Here is an 18,633-nt window from a genome sequence, read left to right as displayed (position 1 = left end):
AGTCAACATCGGGCGTTCATTTAGACTTCGGCCGGATGGCGACCATGTTGCTAGGGCGGAGGCTGCTGCAGGCGTCGACGCAGGACTCGGCTAGCGACGATGAGACGCTGCGCACCTTGAAGGCGCATGACCACTTTTTCTGCGACACAATGGAGATCATTCCGGCGGCGTTTTACTTCCCCACGGACGCCGAGGCCAACTGGAAGAAGTCGGCGCCTAAGAAGTACCACAAGGTGAGGGACCTAGACCCGTTTCCAGCACGAATTGCAGCACTCAGCTGATAGAGCATCATTTTGCGCGTGCAATGAGAGACTTGTGGTGTCTGTACGATCTGTAAAGCGACTCTGACGTCTGATTATGTGTGATTACCTGTGCTGTTTCAGAACGTCCAAGCGCTCAAGCAGCAGGAATCATCCAAGAAGAGCCTCAAGCGCGCCAAATTTTCTCCAGCTACACAACAAAGTAACGAGGAGCGACAGAAGGCCAATGCGGCCGCCGAAAAGAAGGAACAGGCACAGGTCAAGCCGATCAACCCAAGTGCCGCCAAGGAGGAGGGAGGTCTGGAGGGTCTCCGTGCACGTCTGGCCGTCAAGATTCAGGCCATGCGTGAGCAACGCAAGGCGGAGGAGAAGACGGGCAAGAAACGTCCGTCCCGTGCGGAGGCGGCGGCAGAACAGCGTGCACTGAAGAAGCGCAAGACTGCAGCCAACAAGAGCAAGGCCAAGGCCGAGAAACGCGAGCAGGAGGCGGCATCTAAGACTGAGGGCGAAGCACAAGCGAAGAAGGACGCGGATACTACAGTGGACGCGGGCTCCATCTCATACGGCAGCCTGCTACTTGACGACGGCAACGATAAGGACAACAAGCCCAAGACTCGTCACGGACAGAGTGTGCGTGGCATCCAGAACTTGTTGAAGAAGGCGGAGCGCAATGCGCAGCGTCTGGAGGAGCTGAAGAAGACGCAGGACGGTAAAGAAAAGGTGAAAGCAAAGGGCTGGGACACGGCTCTCCAACAGGCTGCAGGTACCGTCGTGATGGACGACCCGAAGCTGCTGCGTGCGAAGCTGAAGAAGAAGGAGAAGGCAAAGGCCAAGAGCTCGAAGGAGTGGAAGGAACGTACGGCAAAGCTGGAAGTGTCCAAGAAGGAACGACAGAAAAAAGAAACTTGCTAATGCACTTGGTCGTGGCCAAGAATGTCGCTGCCAAGCCTGTGAAGAAGAAAGGGCCGAAAAGGACCGGTACGTATGCAGATTCATTTGGTCCCTAGGTCGTCTGTACTGACATTGGTGTGTTTGGTATGATAGCGTGCTGGTTTCGAAAGGCAAGAAGGGCGAGGCGTTCTTAAATACTGACAAGAAGGGAGGCAAACCCTGCTGGCAAGAAGTCGGCAGGACCCAGTAAGTAGCTGGAGAAGCCAGGTATATTATATAGACTGTCAGTATGCGTCATGCGCTGTGTTCGCCTACGTGTAGTCATCTAGAGGATCGAAGTAGATAGTTCTACAAAATGCTACAACCGCCGCCGCCCTGACCGCTCTGTTGCCACGGGTTCGGTCCGCTGTCGTTCTCTCCGAGGAACGGATCGGCCGTACTCTGGCAGTACTCGGCGATTCTGGGCACACAAGCAACACAGTGAGTGAGTCTATCGATGCGTCTTCAACTTTTAAAAGCGATGCGAACGCACTTCTTGGCCGCTTCGGATGTGGTGCAGGAGGCTTCAAGCGTCTTGAGGTCGATCTCGAGCCGTGCGATCTCCTCCGAGAGCTTCTTGGAGGCTGCGTCGGACATGGTGTCTGTTGTCGTGCTGTGTCGAGTAGTGAGAGCTGCACTGCCAACTCGAAAGTGACCGCTCGCTGTTTTCTATCTTTTCCAAGGGAAACTGCTTCCAAGTTGCTGCATCGCCTTACGGTGCGCTAGCTTACGGCGCGCAACTCAACAAATTGAAGTGAGGATCAGTGTCGTGCATGTGAGCATGAGTAGAGTAGCCGGTTTATAAACACTTATGAGCGACTGCTTCGAAGGCAATAGCGAGAGTTGAGTTGTGCATGTATCGGATACCATCCATTCTACTTCGACAAAATATTCAATGCTATTATAGAACGAGCAAGAGAGGTCTTGAAAGATATTTGAGCTCAGATGTTTTTTTTGTTATATTCTTAAAACTATTAAAATAGTAGGTGCACCTCCGCTCCCCAGTAGATTAAGTATTGATCTGAGTAACCAACAATGCTGGCTACACGGTCAAACACACAGCCCCACTTTAAAGCGTGTTGCCCCGCGCATGACCAAGCGCTAAACAAGGAGTTTTGAGTCAGCGCGTCGTGTAGCTGAAGAAATAGCAGATTGTACCAATTAGTACCCGAACTTCTAAACATTTGTGCCCTCTTGCTTTTAATCGGTTTTGAAGGCTTCCGTCGTGTTAATCTAATCCAACTCCTTTCTTTTTTTAGATACGGTTTCAAGGTCGCGTACGAAGGACGTTAATTAACAGACCGGGTTTCTATTTGATACAGGACTTCTGACAGCAAATTTCAAAATGAGTAGCAGGCTCTTATTTCATACGGGTTTGTAAATGGTGCATTATATACGCTTCGATCTCGACGATGACACGATGCACTTTCCTCCAGTCGTTTAAATTGGAGTTCGACGCCTTCGAACCAGCTTTAAATTCTCTTCCATCTTCTTATCGAGGCTTCTGGCCCGCTCCCAAATTTGTGCGCGACATGGGCGCCTGCACAAAGTCCAATTTAACACAGAGTGTCAACCGTGCAATGGATTCGTGGGGATACCATGGCGGAACGACCTGAAGAATTATGTCAACTTCAAAGGTTTTGGCTTCGTCAGCGCTTGGGTCTGGTTGCAGTGCAGTTAAACTATCAAACGGTTAAAACTCTAAATTGCATCAACAATATTTTATTTTTAACCCCTAAGCTGCGTTACGATGTGTCGGCTATGTGACCGTTACGCTGTAAACGCCAATAGACTTGATTTCTGTATAAGCGTATACAAACTTCAAAATTAAAATATCGTACAAGAGATGTGCATGTGAGCCCATCCTTTCAGGTTAGGCGATTGAAGAACAGTTCATCATTTCTCGATTTTTGGACATAAATATTTGGAGGTTTAAAGCAATCATTTCGCACAACAATAGATTTTCGTAGGTAACTTTCGCGCCAATTCCCCTCTCCACTCAGTTTAAAATTTCGCGGGCGAGTGGAAGCAATGGTCAGCACGCGTGGAAGCGCCCCCATCACGAAAAACAATACTGTACCAGATACGGGGGTGGCAAGCGCTACGTTCAAGGTCACATGGGAGACATTCGCCGCTGCTGGTTGGACGTCGGAGGCCCCACGCGACATCGAGAGGCGGTGGAAGTACGTGAAACCCGGGAGAGATCCTAACGGGGCGGATGGAGTCGACTACTTGCTGGGGGAGCAGGCGGTTGTGAATTACGCGCTTGACGATACGATGGAAGTCTCGGTAAATCAGTATTTTACCTCGCACTAACGATCTTCTTGTACGGACAGTCGCGAGGCAGGAGACCGTAGCCGAACCTGCGAAGCCACCTGCAACCAAACCGCCGAACATAATCGTGAAGAAGCCAGAGACGCCCACTGTCAAGACGCCCAAGGCGCCTGCCTCCAAGAAGTCCACGCCGTCCGCGACTAAGGCGCCTGCCTCCAAGAAGTCCACGCCGTCCGCGTCGACCACGTCGTCCGCGACTAAGGCTCCTGCCTCCAAGGAGTCCACGCCGTCCGCGTTGACCACGTCGGTCGCGACTAAGGCACCTGCCTGTAAGAAGTCCACGCCGTCCGCGTCGACCACGTCGTCCGCGACTAAGGCTCCTGCCTCCAAGAAGTCCACGCTGTCCGCGTTGACCACGTCGTCCGCGACTAAGGCACCTGCCTGTAAGAAGTCCACGCCGTCCGCGTCGACCACGTCGTCCGCGACTAAGGCTCCTGCCTCCAAGAAGTCCACGCTGTCCGCGTTGACCACGTCGTCCGCGACTAAGGCTCCTGCCTCCAAGGAGTCCACGCCGTCCGCGTCGACCAAGTCGCCCGCGTCCAAGTCGACTGCGCCGTCCACGTCGAAGTCATGCAAGTCGTCCGCGACCAAGTCGTCCATGCCGGTCTCGTCCAAGGCGTCCAAGTCGGGTACGTTGCTTTGCTCACATGCGCTTATTGCTAGTAAGTGTTCTAAATGCTGTATATACTGTATTGTTGGGCTGTATATACAGCTGCCGAGTCCACCAACATGTCGTTCGCGCAGACAAGAAGTGATACCCTGCTGGAGATATTTGATCCAGCGGAGACTAACGGTAAGCGTGGTCTAGTGTGGTATATATACATGATAAAACAATATTTCTAACTTGTATTTTGCGCTGTATTGAAATAAGCTGTGTTTGATTCTCATCAAAGCCAAGACGATATTGAATCGGGGCAACCAGGTATGTCCAGATCAAAGTTGTATATACATGATACTCTTTCCAACTAACCTGTATATGTATGACGTATATGCTGTTTTATACGGGCGCTCAACAATTGACATCATTGTCGACGACGACGGCAATATCAACACTGAACCCAACGGAAACAAGGGCTATCACGTGCTAGACTCTGGCAGCGAGTCCGAAGGAGATGATTTGAGTCAAATGGATGGAAGTGATTCCGATTCATCTGCTTCCGACTCTGCTGATGAAGAAGACGAGGAGCTGTACGATCAAGAAGAGCGGTTCTTCGCGGACAAGTTCCTAAGCACGCTCGGAGGGCAAGAACGAATTCTTGCTGATGAAGTCGTCGGCCCCGCGTTGAAAGAGGTCTCGAAGACGGGATGGCATGATGTTGAAACCCCCGACGTCACCGGGTTTTTGGAAAATCCATACACGCCTGTCTCGGATGCTAACGAGTATCCTGGTTTGTGGAGCGGTCATCACGGGCCCACCCAATCGGCGTTGAGACGCGGAGGATCCCCTCTTTCCCTCTTTTTCCTGTTCACGCCGGTGGCGATTTGGCAGCACATGGCGGAATGTAGCAACTTCTACATGCATGAACAACTGGATAACCGAGTCGACGCGTACTTTGAGAGGAAGGAAGAACGGGAGCAGAAGAATAGGAGCTCCGGTCGACCCGTGTCAACTACGAAGACGAAGACCCGGCGAGACATCCGACAACAATTTCTATCGGTGAAGCCAATAATGCCACACGAGCTGTGCATCTACATTGGGCTATTGATAGCGCGCACCGTGTCACCAAATCGTGAGAAAGCTCGCCAATCACTGGCGCGGGGGTGATTTTGGAGCAATCTCTCGTGGTATTTTCGGACGCTTCCTCCCCCGTGATCGCTTTATGAAAATCACCCGAAACCTCCATTTCAACAGCAATCAAGACCCCCGTGCTACACGTGACCGTGCTTGGAAAATACGTTCGGTGGTGACCGTTTTGTAGCAGACGTTTGTACGTGCGTTTATCCCCCCCGTTGAGCTGGCTTTTGATGAAGCGATGCTTCCGTGTCGGTCGTCTTACAATCGCACCCGCGTGTATATGAAAGATAAGCCGTACAAATGGGGCACCAAGCTATTTATGCTTTGCTGTGCACACTCTGCTTATTTCATTCGGTACGGAGGTAAACATGTTTTGCTGTATTAGCTGGGCCACTTATGCCGTAGATTCATGTCGTGATGTACAGCTTTGAAGTCTACAGCGGTAAGAACCAGTATAATGCTGAGAACGGCGCGGTCGACATGCAGTCAGGTCCTGCCGCTGTTGTGCATAACATGCGAGCCGTTTTTGGTAAAACTCATTCAAACCATGGGTCAATTCGACTCGTGGTGGTTGATCGATTTTACACTTTGATCGTGTTAGCTGTGCAGCTGCTACTCATGGGTTTCTATACTATTGGCTCTATCATGACTAACCGTCGGGGTTTCTGCCAAGACGTAAAGACGAAGAAGAAGTCAAGGCCAAGACCATTCCAAGAGACACCTTGTCGTTCGCACGGTCAAAGCTTGTGAAAGGGATGACATCAATTTCCTGGTGGGACAGCAAACCTGTCCACCTTCTCTCGGTGGGAGGAAACATTGCGTTGGATCGTGTGCAACGACGCGAGAAGACTGGAGAGCAAAACTACGTGGCGTTCCCTAAGATAATCAGGGATTATCATCGCTATATGGGCGGAGTTGATGTCCATGATCAACTCCGCCTACAACGATACTCTGTGCAGCGCTCGATCAAGTTCCGAAAATACTACAAGTCACTGTTCTTGGGCCTTGTTGATTTAGCGATCACCAACGGCTTCATTGTGCATCGCGCTTACTGCAAGAATACGAAGATCAAGCCTCTGACACACGTGCAGTACATGTGCAAACTGCACCAGGATCTTCTCGCTCTCACCGTGGACGACATGTACGAGGAAAACACGTTTCAACCGGGTAAGTCATTGTGTTGTATCTACCGCTTCGGTTAAGCTGTACATACAGCTGAGCTAACCTGTATGCGTGGTAGGCGAAGCAGCGTCTGCTAACGAAGGCGGTGGAGTGAAGGAAGCTGATTCTACTGGTCATGTGGTTAAGCAAAGTGAAGAATGGCGAGATCACTCCGGCCAGCGAAAGCATGTCCAGAAAAACTGCAAGGTCTGTACACTCAAAACACCAAATGGCAAGCGCGGAGCTACTTCGACATACTTCGGTGACGGCTGCGACTTCCCCGGGCCTACTATATATCTTTGCGTAAAGCCGAAGTGGATCGTGAGTGACAAGATGTTGAGCTGCTGGGACGTCTGGCATAAGGAGTACAAGAACGGCAAGGCCATTCCGGAGGTCGTTAGAGGCAGGATCCGCGTACGTGTACCAAAGACCGCAGTATCGCCCGGAAAATCGCCTGCCAAGCGCCGTCGCGTTGATTCTGAGTAGGTTTGGTGTTGGAGAGTTAAATAACACGTGGTTGGATCCAGAAGTGAGACTGTTCATGGTTTGATCAGGCAAGCACTCAAGTCCACTTGCTCACCGCGCTTTGATGACAGGAGGCAGAAACGACACATATTTGGTCCGAAGTGATTTCATTGGCTGGCGTACAGGACGTCATCACCGGATTGCAGGACAAGTGCATTACCTTGACTTACTTTCAGTAAAGGTCAGTTAGTTGTCCTACCTCTATTACGGTTTTTCGGATTTTTAGAGATATTCTCGAGGCCAGCTGACTGATCGAAGTGCAACATAGACCGTTATCCGTGCTACACACGCAAAACTCCACATCTTTGTCAAGCGCATAGCTCATGAGATGCTGTATATGTACGAGCTAGAGCCACTTATGCACTGCCGTATATACAGCACTAGTGTCTGTAACACTAGCGGGAGTCCAGTACTTTCCCGCACCCTTCCCCTTGAGTATACAAAAAAATCTATGTTAATACGCTGTATATACAACATACGATGGTGAAAATCCTTCCGGTTTCAAGGGGTTAAAAAGTGCTCACCAGCAGCTCAGAATTAGTTTGAAATTGAAAGCAGCACACGGAAGTGCCGTAATTCTCTCGTTTTAATAGTAGGGACCAATACGGCGACGCTAATACTGTACGTCGTGTTGTAGACGTGATTAATACAAGAATTGTTCTACTAGCCCAGCTGAGGGCACACAAAACTTCCCAAGGTACTGTACCAAAAATAGCAAATTACTACTTAGGTACAAGTAGTACTACGTAGTATGTTCTCCCAAAACACAGGTTAAGGATGATTATCCAAGTCCCAAACACGGCGCATTGACGTGTCATGAGCTCGTAGACGATGGTAAGCGCGCCTGTGTCCTACGTTTTCTTCCATTTTTCTATTCAGGACTAACACGCCTTCATATGGTATTATGATGCAATGTCATTAACGGCTTACAATAATACTTCTTTAGATTACTATTTCATTTAAACATCTACAATGTGTCTTGAGCCCGAGACTGAGAAACAAACCTCATAGATTGCTTTAAGTATCGACGCAGCGGTCTCGCACCAGACTGCTACTATACCCATTTCCTTCACGCAACCGGATTGGGGCTAATGTAGTGCATTGCAGTGAGTCGAGGGCGCGGTGAGGCGGGTCGACTTTATCGGTGCGGAGGAAGAAGCAGAGTGAGCGGCTTCACTCTCCGTCTAGTTAGCACTACCTACATCTATCTTGAGCAGCTTTATCCACGATCGCATGTGTTGGTTGATCTCATGCTCTGCTCAATCGCATGAATGCACGTTTGTGAATCCTTATGCTCCCGGAAATAGCAGTACCTGCTACTAGGATACTCAGCCTTTCCTTCACGCAACCGGATTGGGGCTAATGTAGTGCATTGCAGTGAGTCGAGGGCGCGGTGAGCGGCCCCATGTTGATGTTTATGGGCTCGGCGCGTTGTCGACTCTCTGCGTTGCACCATGCGATTTGACAGCCCCAGTGATGCCTGCGCGGATTGTCTTGGGTATTCTTCGAAGCAGTTGGAAGCCCATCGCCCAAGGAGTTTAATCGATAGTCTGTCAGCTCCTCCAGCCACTAAAGCTGTGGCACCACCGATACGAATGGAGTGACTGGCGTAGTCTTTAGCTGATACTCCAGCGCGTCTTGCTGTCCGCTTCAAAGCTCTTGACACCGTTCCCGCACTTAGATTTCCGCAGAGGTGCGGCTCATGCTGAAGAGTAAGTTCTTGCCGTGCTTTCTGAATATGGTACAGACCTCGGATCGGGCATACTTCTGCATCTCCGGACGCATGCATTGTCCGCCACGCTCCTCGACCATGCTGGTCGTTTTTGGCGCCCTCGAGCCCAATTGTTACTGATGTAGCTAGTGTGTACCCAACTTCTTGACCATCTTTGTCGGAGAAGAATGCGTTGCTGTTCTTGAGACAGTAGAAGTGTCTTGTGTGGTCGATCATCAAATATTCGGATCTTCTAAGCATGAAGAAGAAGCCGATCAATATGCTACCCCACAGAAGCCGCTGTCGTGGTTTCAAGAAGTCGAGACTACGGCGAAGAAGGCGCAGAAATGGCATGGTGAGAGGTTGCTTCTTCCGTTTGGGGGATGAAAGACGCTTAATACCCTGTAGTAGCATAGCCAAACGAGGTGTTGCTGGCAGTGTCAGGTCCTTGTATCGTCGATGGAACCATTTAACGCTGGCCAGTTTGAGGTTGATAGTGCCCAGTTGGTTGCCTCGCTGATAGCGATTCGCCCCATGGGCCCAGGAGACCGTGGCGAAGTAGCCTAGTCGACGAGATGAGTTCTTTTCGTTCAGCCAACGTGACCACCCCATTTTGTGCGCGAATCTGCACCATTGACGCCAATGCGCGAGATATTTGGAATGGGTAGATCTTGCCAGGGAGTGTCGGAGTAGCAGCGATCCCATACGGCTGAGAGATCGTCGAAAGGAGGCTCAATGTGATCCTGTAACCACGGCGCAGAAAAATTAGTCCATAACTTTGCTGCCTGATCATTGCTACTCCATGCCCGGGATCCAGCGTCAGCCATGACATTTAGTTTCCCTGGAATGTGTGTTGCCGTGCACACAAGGTTGTACTGGAACTCGGCGAGTGAAAGTAGTCGATTGTACAGCTGAGCAGTTGGATGCTTGCTGGCTCGTTTGTTTGCCCACGTAACAGCGGATGTGTTATCAATGTGAAATTGGACATGAAGTGGAGACGTACTGGTTGGACTGTGCGAATGCGGTCCCCAATGTAGAACAGCGAGAGCCGCACTGCGTAATTCCCTCACGTTGATTGATAGCGTCTTGGATTCTTCGTGTGAAAACCTTTGACGAATGTAGCGCTTGAAATTTGGTTCTAACGCACAAAGGCCTTGTCCACTAGCACCCATGAAAACATGAACTGCTGGTTCGGATAGATCTGCAAACTGAGCTACTGGTATCGAATTGAACTTGACAGGGTTCTGGAGAACAGCAAGAAACCAGTGCAGATCGTCTCGAGCATCTGCGGGCAGTTGCCGTTGGCCGAATTTTGGCAGCGAATTTGCAGTAAACTGAAGGCGCTGGAAAAACGCGCGAGCTGGGCGAGAGCAGCTCGCAACATGACGAAGACTTCCGATAGTTTTTAGAACGGCTGTCTTAGTGATCGATCGAGCTCCAAGCAGATTCGAGATACGCTGAACGGCCTTGTTAATCTTGTCCGCTGGAATTGACACACAACCAGATTCTGTATCCCAGAGAAGGCCAAGGGCTTTTACGACAGTGGACCACGATGTAAATTTAAGTTCGTTGATTGCAGTGGGCCCCAAAACACTCGCCATGGCTCGCCGAAGCGCAATATTCGCATCAAAACAACGGTTACCTTCGTCAAGCTCAGTAATGGCCAAAATTAGAGAACTTTGGCTATCGTTTTGCCAATCGATGTTTTTGGCATCAACGTACTGAGCAAGTTGCTAAAAGTACAAATCAACAGATTCTCCCATCTTGCCATGAAATTCAGGCAGACGGATACCTTCCACTTTCACTTCACGCTTACTCATGGCTTCAAGAAGTTGTTGCTGCTTGTCAACCATTTCGATGAGTTTCTGCGTGATAGCGTCAGTAGACCATCCTTGAGGATTCAAGGAAGTCATGGTTGATTGTCGAAAAACTCAGCGATGAAGTGCCGAAAAGGTAGTCGGGTACAGGTGGACAGCGACGAGGGGTGCAGGTACTGAATTGATCCGGTTTTTACAGACCAGACACTTACAGTACACACGCAATCAACGATAACGCTGATGAAGGATGCGACGTTAGGTACGGGTACTAACTTGACCCGGTTCTTATAGACCAGACGCTTAGTGCAGTACACACGCAAAAATTCAACACGGCAAGCCGTATGCAATGAAGTCGCAACGAAGAAATCCGACGAATGTGGAGACGAAAAACGAGGACACACGCTCAACGAGCGGCTTTCCACATGTCGCGTAGCGAATAGAGGATGAAGAACCCCCTCCCGGACGAAAAACAGCAAGTGCTACCAGATGTGACGACTGGTGAGAGCACGGCGCAGAGGAACAGCGACGAGGAACGAGTCGCGTGGCGAGGAGCGAAGCGGAGGAGGGCGGCGAAAGTCCAACGATGGGGACTCGAAGGTAAGGCGTAGGAGGCAGTTGATGTGCCTCGAAGAAGGTAAATTGGAAAGTGAGATTGAAATGGTTAGTTGTTTGTCGGCTACGAGGAAGTGCTTGTTAGCATTCCCTTGGTATCCTATGTAAGTATATGCATTTCACTATACTAGATTCTAAGTAGTCCTTGAGTCGAATCTTGAAGTAGCGTAGCGTAGTAGTGAACCGCTGTTCATTGGAACCGGGTCAGAATCTCCATAGTGAATTCGAATGAAAAAGAATGACTGTCATTGAAGTTCCATGTTTAGCAATACTCGTCCAAACATGGTGATTGCCTTCCGGTCAGGCGTGTGTCTGCCTGGCCGCTCATTGGCAACTTAAGAAGACAGTTGGCAGTCAGCAAAGACAAGTAGGAAGAAAATAGAAGAAAGTAGGACACATTGGTACCAACGTCATGGCCTTCGCAGGTGTGACGTTGGTGCGTCGTTACAAAGATTGTAGCGTTTTTAAAGTGATCTCTCACAAAAAGTTAATACGGCCAGACTTGCTCGATCCTCGTCATAAAGACAGCATCACTAAAAGGTACTTGGACCTCGCCGAAGTCTGTTCCATTCAATGCCTCTCTCGCTTTTTCGGTAAGCTGGTCCCACATAATTAATGGGTAGGAAGGCCCAGTCCATCTCGTGTGATCCAGGTTTGCGGGACCAGAGAGCTTTAAGGTCGTGTTCTAGTTTGACAGTTGTACGCCCGTCAATATGATACTTGGAACATGCGAGTTCTTCTTGTACTCCGTGTCCGAAATGGCAGTCGAGAGTCCCACAATTTGAGGTGCAGGATTATCAATCCAAGCGACCGCGTTAGACCAGTCGTGACGCCTTGCCGCTTGAAGCCCTTCAGGTAGTACCATGCGTACATTATTGCCCAGGTGTATCTGTACCAGGTTGAGCGACCATAAGTCTGAACTCCCCAAGGTGCCTCCGTGCAGCCAGATCTCCCTCCAGTTGGCTTCAGTCCACCACTCGTCTCTCCAGCTTCGTCTACTGCGGGATATGGGACGCAACCCATATCGATACTCAGCTGAACCTTGAATTTAACACCTGCCTTTTCCGAGATCGACACGGGTGCAAGTTCCTTAAAAGGGCGTACTTAGTCGTGATCGAAACGTGCCTTATAGGCACAGTTCGAGGCCTGTGTTGGTTGTGGGATGTGGGTGAGCTGTATCCCACATCTCTGCCCCGAGTATGATTTTATTGGATAAATTTATGGAGAAAAGAGCTGTCGTACATGACGCTTTAGCACGTAATCCCGGGCCACTCGTGTACGTGCACGACACAACGCTCGGCACTGCACCGCCATTGCTATTCCACCACCTTCCTGTGCCGTGCTGCGCAGCCTCGGTTCAGGGACAACGTCGACGTGTTTCGCGCCGCGCCGCCCGTTGAGACAGAGAGAACATTGTCCACGTGCGCAAATATCTTGCAGCACTGCGGTCTATAATTTAAAAAATAATACATATCGTTTTTTTTAATTAACACGGGTTCCCATATCCATATCGTTGTGGGACACAGAGGCCGTTTTGACATAGATAGCGCTGTCGGATAGGATTTTGGCGTATACTAATCAACCAGAAAAAGGCCATGTTATGTGCATGTACCCCACAGCCGACAACCAATCGAGCTCTTATTGTTTACCCCACAGCCGACAACTTCGAGTTGTCGTGTAAAAAAAATGGAGCTTGAATTGTACTGGTACGGTACTACCTTGAAGGTACCAGTCTTGAGGTAACAAAGGCACGTTTGGACATGTTGCAATTGCAATTTGCAGCAACTTGATTTCTGGTAGAGGTCTTGTAGCAAAGGCTCGGTAGCTAAAGGGTTAGCCCTAGAAAGGGTTAGCCTTTAGCTACCGAGTCTTTGCTACGGGTCCAATAAGACCTATACCAGATGCATTCGAGAAACTACAGTTGTCTTACTGTAGTAAAACGGAAGGGCTGATTCAGCAAGCCAGATGCTGCGGCGCGCGGGAGATGCATCACTTCAGGAAATCCCAACCTTCACAATAGCTGCTTTTATCTACCTAATTGGTAGAGAATCGTTAACACTTTGATAACGATAAAGCACGACTTTATATATGTATAATGCGGTCAGCAAAAAACGTTTTACTCAAGCATTTGCAGTGTCTCGCCGGAGCTACTTTTTTTTTCTGCAAGTGTTGATGGTGGCACAATGGCCAAGAGCCACAAGTCTCGCTCGTGGGATGACGCCGTTTTTTTTTTAGCTTAAGGGAGGATCTCTCGGCGTAAACACAGAGTGCCAGTATAAAAATCTGTAAATGACCTTAAAGTCCTGGTGATGTAATCTTTATTTTTCACAACGAGAACAAACCCTGACATTAGTTACAGTTTCTCGACGCAAAGAGTATTGACTGGATATCAAAGACTACTTGTTGTAGTTTTAAAGAGCATGCCTGCAACGATGTCGTGTTTTTTTTATTTGACATCGAGAATGCGATGTATGGATAAGACACCATACATCGGCATAAAGTTCTGAGCGTAAACGTATTCAGGAGGGACTCATGGCTCTAGGGACTCTTACGGGGGGCCTCTTTGGCACGGTTGTATGGGCTCCCGGTGGCAGGCGGAGTCCTCGTGTAGTATAGTTTGCGGCTGTTAAGCGGCGTGGCTTCGACGTTCTTGGTGGCGTCCTCTTGAGCCAAGCAAAGCGTAGTTGCGATTGCGACGATGATGAACCCCTTGACGATCTGTATCCTGATCCACGTAGCTTGTGATGTTGCCGGTCAAATTGAGGAATGGCAGCTGAAGAGCTGAGCGCCGTGGTCCTTTTCTCAGTAGAAACCATGCCGATACCTTGCTAAAATTGTAATATAGTATGACGCCACCCCCCTGTTACTATTGATTACTGTCAATCTCCGCAAATCCCTCTTTAATTCCAGCTCGATATCTCCAGAGAAGCGAATGAAGCCGCTTGAAGTTCATTTTGAACACAATGAATGATCGACAACAGTCCAAGGTTTACAGTTACTACCAGTACATGTATCCATTTAGAGTACTGAGCAAAGTATAGCTCAGACCTCACCATTCTTTTGAATCGGCTAGAGATACAGTCTCGCTGTCCCGTGAAACGTGATGCCAAAGATCATATTCTAAATTACATAAGCGTGCAATACTTCAATATAACACGCGATCATTCAATCGTGCAACCTGCAAAGCAATGAATCATCACGTGTTCATGCTGCTACAGTAACCCTTTAGCTGTTGGACGGATTTGAGGTCCGGATAGACCTCTAATACCATAAAATCGCTAACCCGCAGTTGGGTATAATAGAGCTGAATGATTTGCAAAAGCTGACGTAATACTGTACGCATAATTTTCATCAATGTTCGCAAATTATGGGTGAAACATATGACGATTTGTATTGGAGCAAGGAGCACACATTCGCCAAAATTGATCTCCGTGGGGAAGTTTTGAGATGCTGATCTTGGAGAACAACAAAAACGCAAGATAGTTTCTGGAGCTGGAGTAAGGAATGTCTAAGCAAAAATCAGGATTAACCAAAAATAGATGTCCGTGTGGATTTTTGAAATGCTACATGTACAATACTTAGCTCCAGTATTAGGATGGGGTCGCTCTAGCTTACTTTTGAACCAACGCTTCATAACCTCCATAATCTCGGATTGCTCCGCTCTCTAATAACTCCTGTTCGTTCTTGGAGCAATGCTGCGTAACCGTCGATTAGCTCCATAACCCTCGGATAGCTCCAGATACTACAGTCATCTTGTAACCTCATAAAAGCACATGGTACAGTACAGTGCGCGCCGTAAATATGTGCACACTCCCAATTCTGCGCTCTGAAAAAGGATTGGTGAGCTATCAAATAATTAATTTTAAGTGACAATCGCCCTGTGGAAGGGATGCCCAAACGTGCTATTTATGTGACGGGGTCACACAGCACCTTGCGCTAGAGGAAGTTAGCTTCCGAGAGTATACAAAATCTCAGTGAACGGCAGTTCACAGGTCCCCTCTTTATTCAAAAGAGAGCGAAGTAACCTAATCTTGGTACTTTGTACCAAATATCCCGAAGTATGACGTGTCACACTTCATGTAGCCAGGGTACACTTAGGGCTACGTACCCCGTTACATCCTCCCTCACTTAGGTTCGGTTTACCGACTAATCAAAATGAAGAGGTGTTCATCACAAACTTTCCTTCTCAAAGTCGAAAAACATCGGCTTGGCCGCGCGAGCGTGGCGGAGGCGCACTGCACAGCTGGAGCCTCGAGCAGCAGTCAGTGCGCTCTTCTTCTAGGTTTCCACTTCGACCGTTTATTATGCCTCGTGGCACTGCAAAGAGCGGTGCGAAGACACGCTCCAAGGCTGCTGCCGGGAAGGCGCAAGCCAAGAGCACTAAGCCTCACGGCAAAGGCTCGGCACTTGAGGAGGCTACTTAGGTGGCCTCCGAGGCGATCGGCTCCTCGAGTGACGCGGCTGTGGGCAAACGATCAAGCAAGCGTCGCAGCCCGTCGCCCTCAGCCTCTCCTAACAATTGTCCGAGCCCTCGGTTCGTAGAGCGTGAGTTCAACTCTGGCAGTGAGGACGAAGCCGAAGTTGAGAGCACGCATGATGCTCCTGCGGGCTCTGCGGAAGGGCACAGCTCAGTACCCAGTGAGCACAAGGATGACAGCGTGCAGTCGCTCGCTAGTGATCAAGGTGGTCACAGTCCCAGGACGTGTGTGCGCTTCGAGTGTCCGGCCGTCAAGGCTAAGGGCACTCCCAAACCTGGTGGCGATGAGGAAGAGTATTCTCGCAAACGTCTCTCGCTTGCCGAGGGTCTTGCGCGTGCTAAGGCCTCTAAAGCCGAAGGCGCCAAGCCCTCAAAGAAGCGTACAGCCTCTAAGTCTCCACTCGGCGAGGAGAAGGAGACTCGACACTCCTATCAGAGTCTCTTCGACTCCTCGGATGAAGAGGAGGAGACGGAGGAAGAAGAGGAGGAGGAGGGTGCTATCTCTCAGACCCGGGAGGTCACGAATGACCTCGACTAGCAACAGGAGGACTTCCAAGCTGTCCAGCGTGTGCGTGGGGGTTCGGTAGTGGCACCCGTCAGCCAGGGAGCTGCCATCAACTCAAGAGGGTATTGGCCTCCCGAGGAGACCTCTGGGGAGGACCTCTACCTAGAGCCTCTCGTCGCTCCTCGTGGCCTTGTGGGCGGCCACACTTCTAGGGTCATTTACGAACGTGCCCTTGTTCAGAAGGAACAGTTGTTCGTTGACAACTTGGCGGATGCTCGGTGTGTGCTTCTCGCGCCACACCGCAAACCCCTTAAGGACTTCACGACTTTTCGTAAGAAGCCCGAGACCCGGAGTGGTCTCTATCCTCTTTAAGGATACCCCTGGGTTATGCTCGAGAACTGTCCCACCTGGCGTTCTTGTGAGGACATGTTCTGGGCGTGGGTAGAGTCTCTCAAGTACTCACCCACGGAGTTACGGGAACTCCATGAAAATCAGCTGCTGGCCCCCATCCTGGACCAGCGTGATCTTCGTGTTCGGTTTGTCCACTTGATCAGCAAGCGCATGCTGCCAAGGGACATCCTGAAACGTGCGGCTTCCAGCGCTCACGATGAGCGCGGGTACGGAATGTATTCATCGTCCGTATTCGTTCGGACTAGAAGCCCCGGACTACTTATGAAGCTGCCGCCGCTTCTGTTCCCAGACTGCGACATCCTTCGGACAGTCAATCAGGAGCCGTTCAATCGGCTCCCACGAGTTCTCGGAGTGGGTATAACCCCTCCACTTCACGAGGAGCTGTCGCTTACCGCGACGCCGTTGCTCCTGGAGGATCCGCTCCACGTGGAAGTGGATTTCTCCATTCCGGTCAACCATGGGCGGAGGTGCTCTCGTAAAAAAACGAGTCCTCGGCGCCTCCCGAACGCCACTCTCGTCCGGGTGCTCCGGCTGCGGGTCCGACACAGGGCCATGAGGTTGACCGCCTCCGCCAACGTGTCCTCGTGGTTGAGATTGCACCTGGCGGTGATGCTGCCGCCCAGGCCGGGAATCAGGGCGAGCTCGCTCGTCTTGCGGGCCGCCTGGACCTGTTGGAGCGAGAGGTCGCGAGCCTGCATCTGCAGGTGGATCGCCGGGCCTCTTCGTCCGATCTGGACGCGGCCTTTCGCATGATCCGACGGACCGAGGCTCTGCTGCCACGTCCGGAGCCGCCTGCGGTACACCCCCAGACGTACGCGTATGGCGCGTACCCGGCGTACTCAGCGTACTCGGCGTATGGCTCCGGGGTCCGTTCGTACGGAGCCCCTCCGGCGTACGGTCTTGACCGCAGCCTTGCCGTTCCGACCGAGGCTTGGAAGCCTGCTCCAACGCCCTTGACGACGTCTGTGACCGGCCCTCGCTTCGAGGAGCTGGGCCGAGGTGGGTCTGCGAGTCAGCAACCTCCTGCGGATCAAAGTACCGCTTAAGACGTCCAACATAGAGCGTCGGGTGCGTCGTCATTGACTTGGGCAGGTCGATGGTGTACGACGCACCATGTCTGGCCTGGACTGCAAATGGTCCGATGAAGCGGTGCTTCGGCTTGTTGCTGCCGACAGAGCTGACAGTGTCAAGAGGTAGGCCCCTCGTGTCTAGTAACACTAAGTCCCCCACTTTAAATACACTTAAGCTTCCTCTTCCATGTTTGTCGGAGTACTCCTTTTGTTTATCTTGGGCCGCTGCCATGGCATCGCGGACTCTGCTGACAACGCTCAGCTTGGTATCCATAAAGGATTCCACTTGTTTCCGCAGCGAAACCGGTCTCACATCCGAGACCTGGGAGGAAAGGGCTTTCCGAGCCTCACCCCACTTAGAATAGGGAGTCAGTGTGTCCTAGAACGGCGTGAGACCCGTGGACGCGTGCACCGCGTTGTTGAGCGCAAACTCAACAACTGGAAGCTGCGTCGACCACGTACGTGGTGCTGCCGCGCACACACTGCGCAGAGTGTCCTCGAGCACTCAATTGACGCGCTCTGTCTGGCCGTCTGTCTGCGGATGGTCCGCAATGGACATCTGCAGACGGGTTCCCAGTAAAACGAGCAGCGGTTTTTAAAATGCAGCCGTGAACCGCGGGTCTCGGTCCGAGACAATCGTCTCCGGGAGACCGTGATAGCGGAACACGCCATCGACGAGCAACCTTGCGGTTTGTTCGCCCGTAACAGTGACGGGAACCGGAGCAAGATGTATCATCTTGCTCAGCCGACACACGAACACCAAAAATTCGGTGTTGCCGTGTCCGTCGGCGGGAAGCCCAAAGATGAAGTCAAGACTCATCGACTTCCAACAGTCAGCCGGTACGGGCAGGCTCTGTAGTGGAGCCGAGGAGTGCCCTGCGGGTTTGACCCGCTGACATGTTTCACATGTCCTAACGTACCGGGCGACCCACTAGTACATGTGGGTCCACCGGAAGGCCTGAGAGACCGACAGAAAGGTCTTCCCGCGGCCCAAGTGGCCGCTAGAGGGCGCGTCGTACGCCTCCGCGAGGATATCGAACTTCAGATCCTCGTCGTTGGGTACGACCACCCGTGGAGGTTCATTG

General features: G+C 50.9%; 2 protein-coding genes and 1 pseudogene across 2 annotated transcripts; 1 reads left to right on the top strand and 2 right to left on the bottom strand.

The window, feature by feature from the left end:
* Window positions 1-44: 44 nt before the first annotated feature.
* Window positions 45-1,448, top strand: PITG_16899 (uncharacterized protein; the record flags this gene model as incomplete). Its single annotated transcript, XM_002897277.1, has 3 exons — window positions 45-233; window positions 384-1,238; window positions 1,305-1,448. 2 exons carry the CDS (start codon window positions 45-47, stop codon window positions 1,170-1,172), a joined length of 978 nt encoding a protein of 325 aa, XP_002897323.1.
* PITG_16898 (uncharacterized protein) lies at window positions 1,403-1,828 on the bottom strand (the record flags this gene model as incomplete). Its single annotated transcript, XM_002897276.1, has 2 exons — window positions 1,403-1,611; window positions 1,684-1,828. The coding sequence occupies 2 exons, from the start codon at window positions 1,785-1,787 to the stop codon at window positions 1,500-1,502; spliced, it is 216 nt and encodes a 71-aa protein (XP_002897322.1).
* Window positions 1,829-11,578: 9,750 nt separating this feature from the next.
* On the bottom strand, window positions 11,579-12,267 carry PITG_23100 (annotated as a pseudogene; the record flags this gene model as incomplete).
* Between the last annotated feature and the right edge of the window lie 6,366 nt (window positions 12,268-18,633).

The sequence above is a fragment of the Phytophthora infestans genome, genomic scaffold, assembly GCF_000142945.1.
Source record: "Phytophthora infestans T30-4 supercont1.46 genomic scaffold, whole genome shotgun sequence".
Classification (NCBI taxonomy): domain Eukaryota; phylum Oomycota; class Peronosporomycetes; order Peronosporales; family Peronosporaceae; genus Phytophthora; species Phytophthora infestans.
Note: the sequence above shows the minus strand (reverse complement) of the source record. Positions and strands in the feature narration are given on the sequence as shown.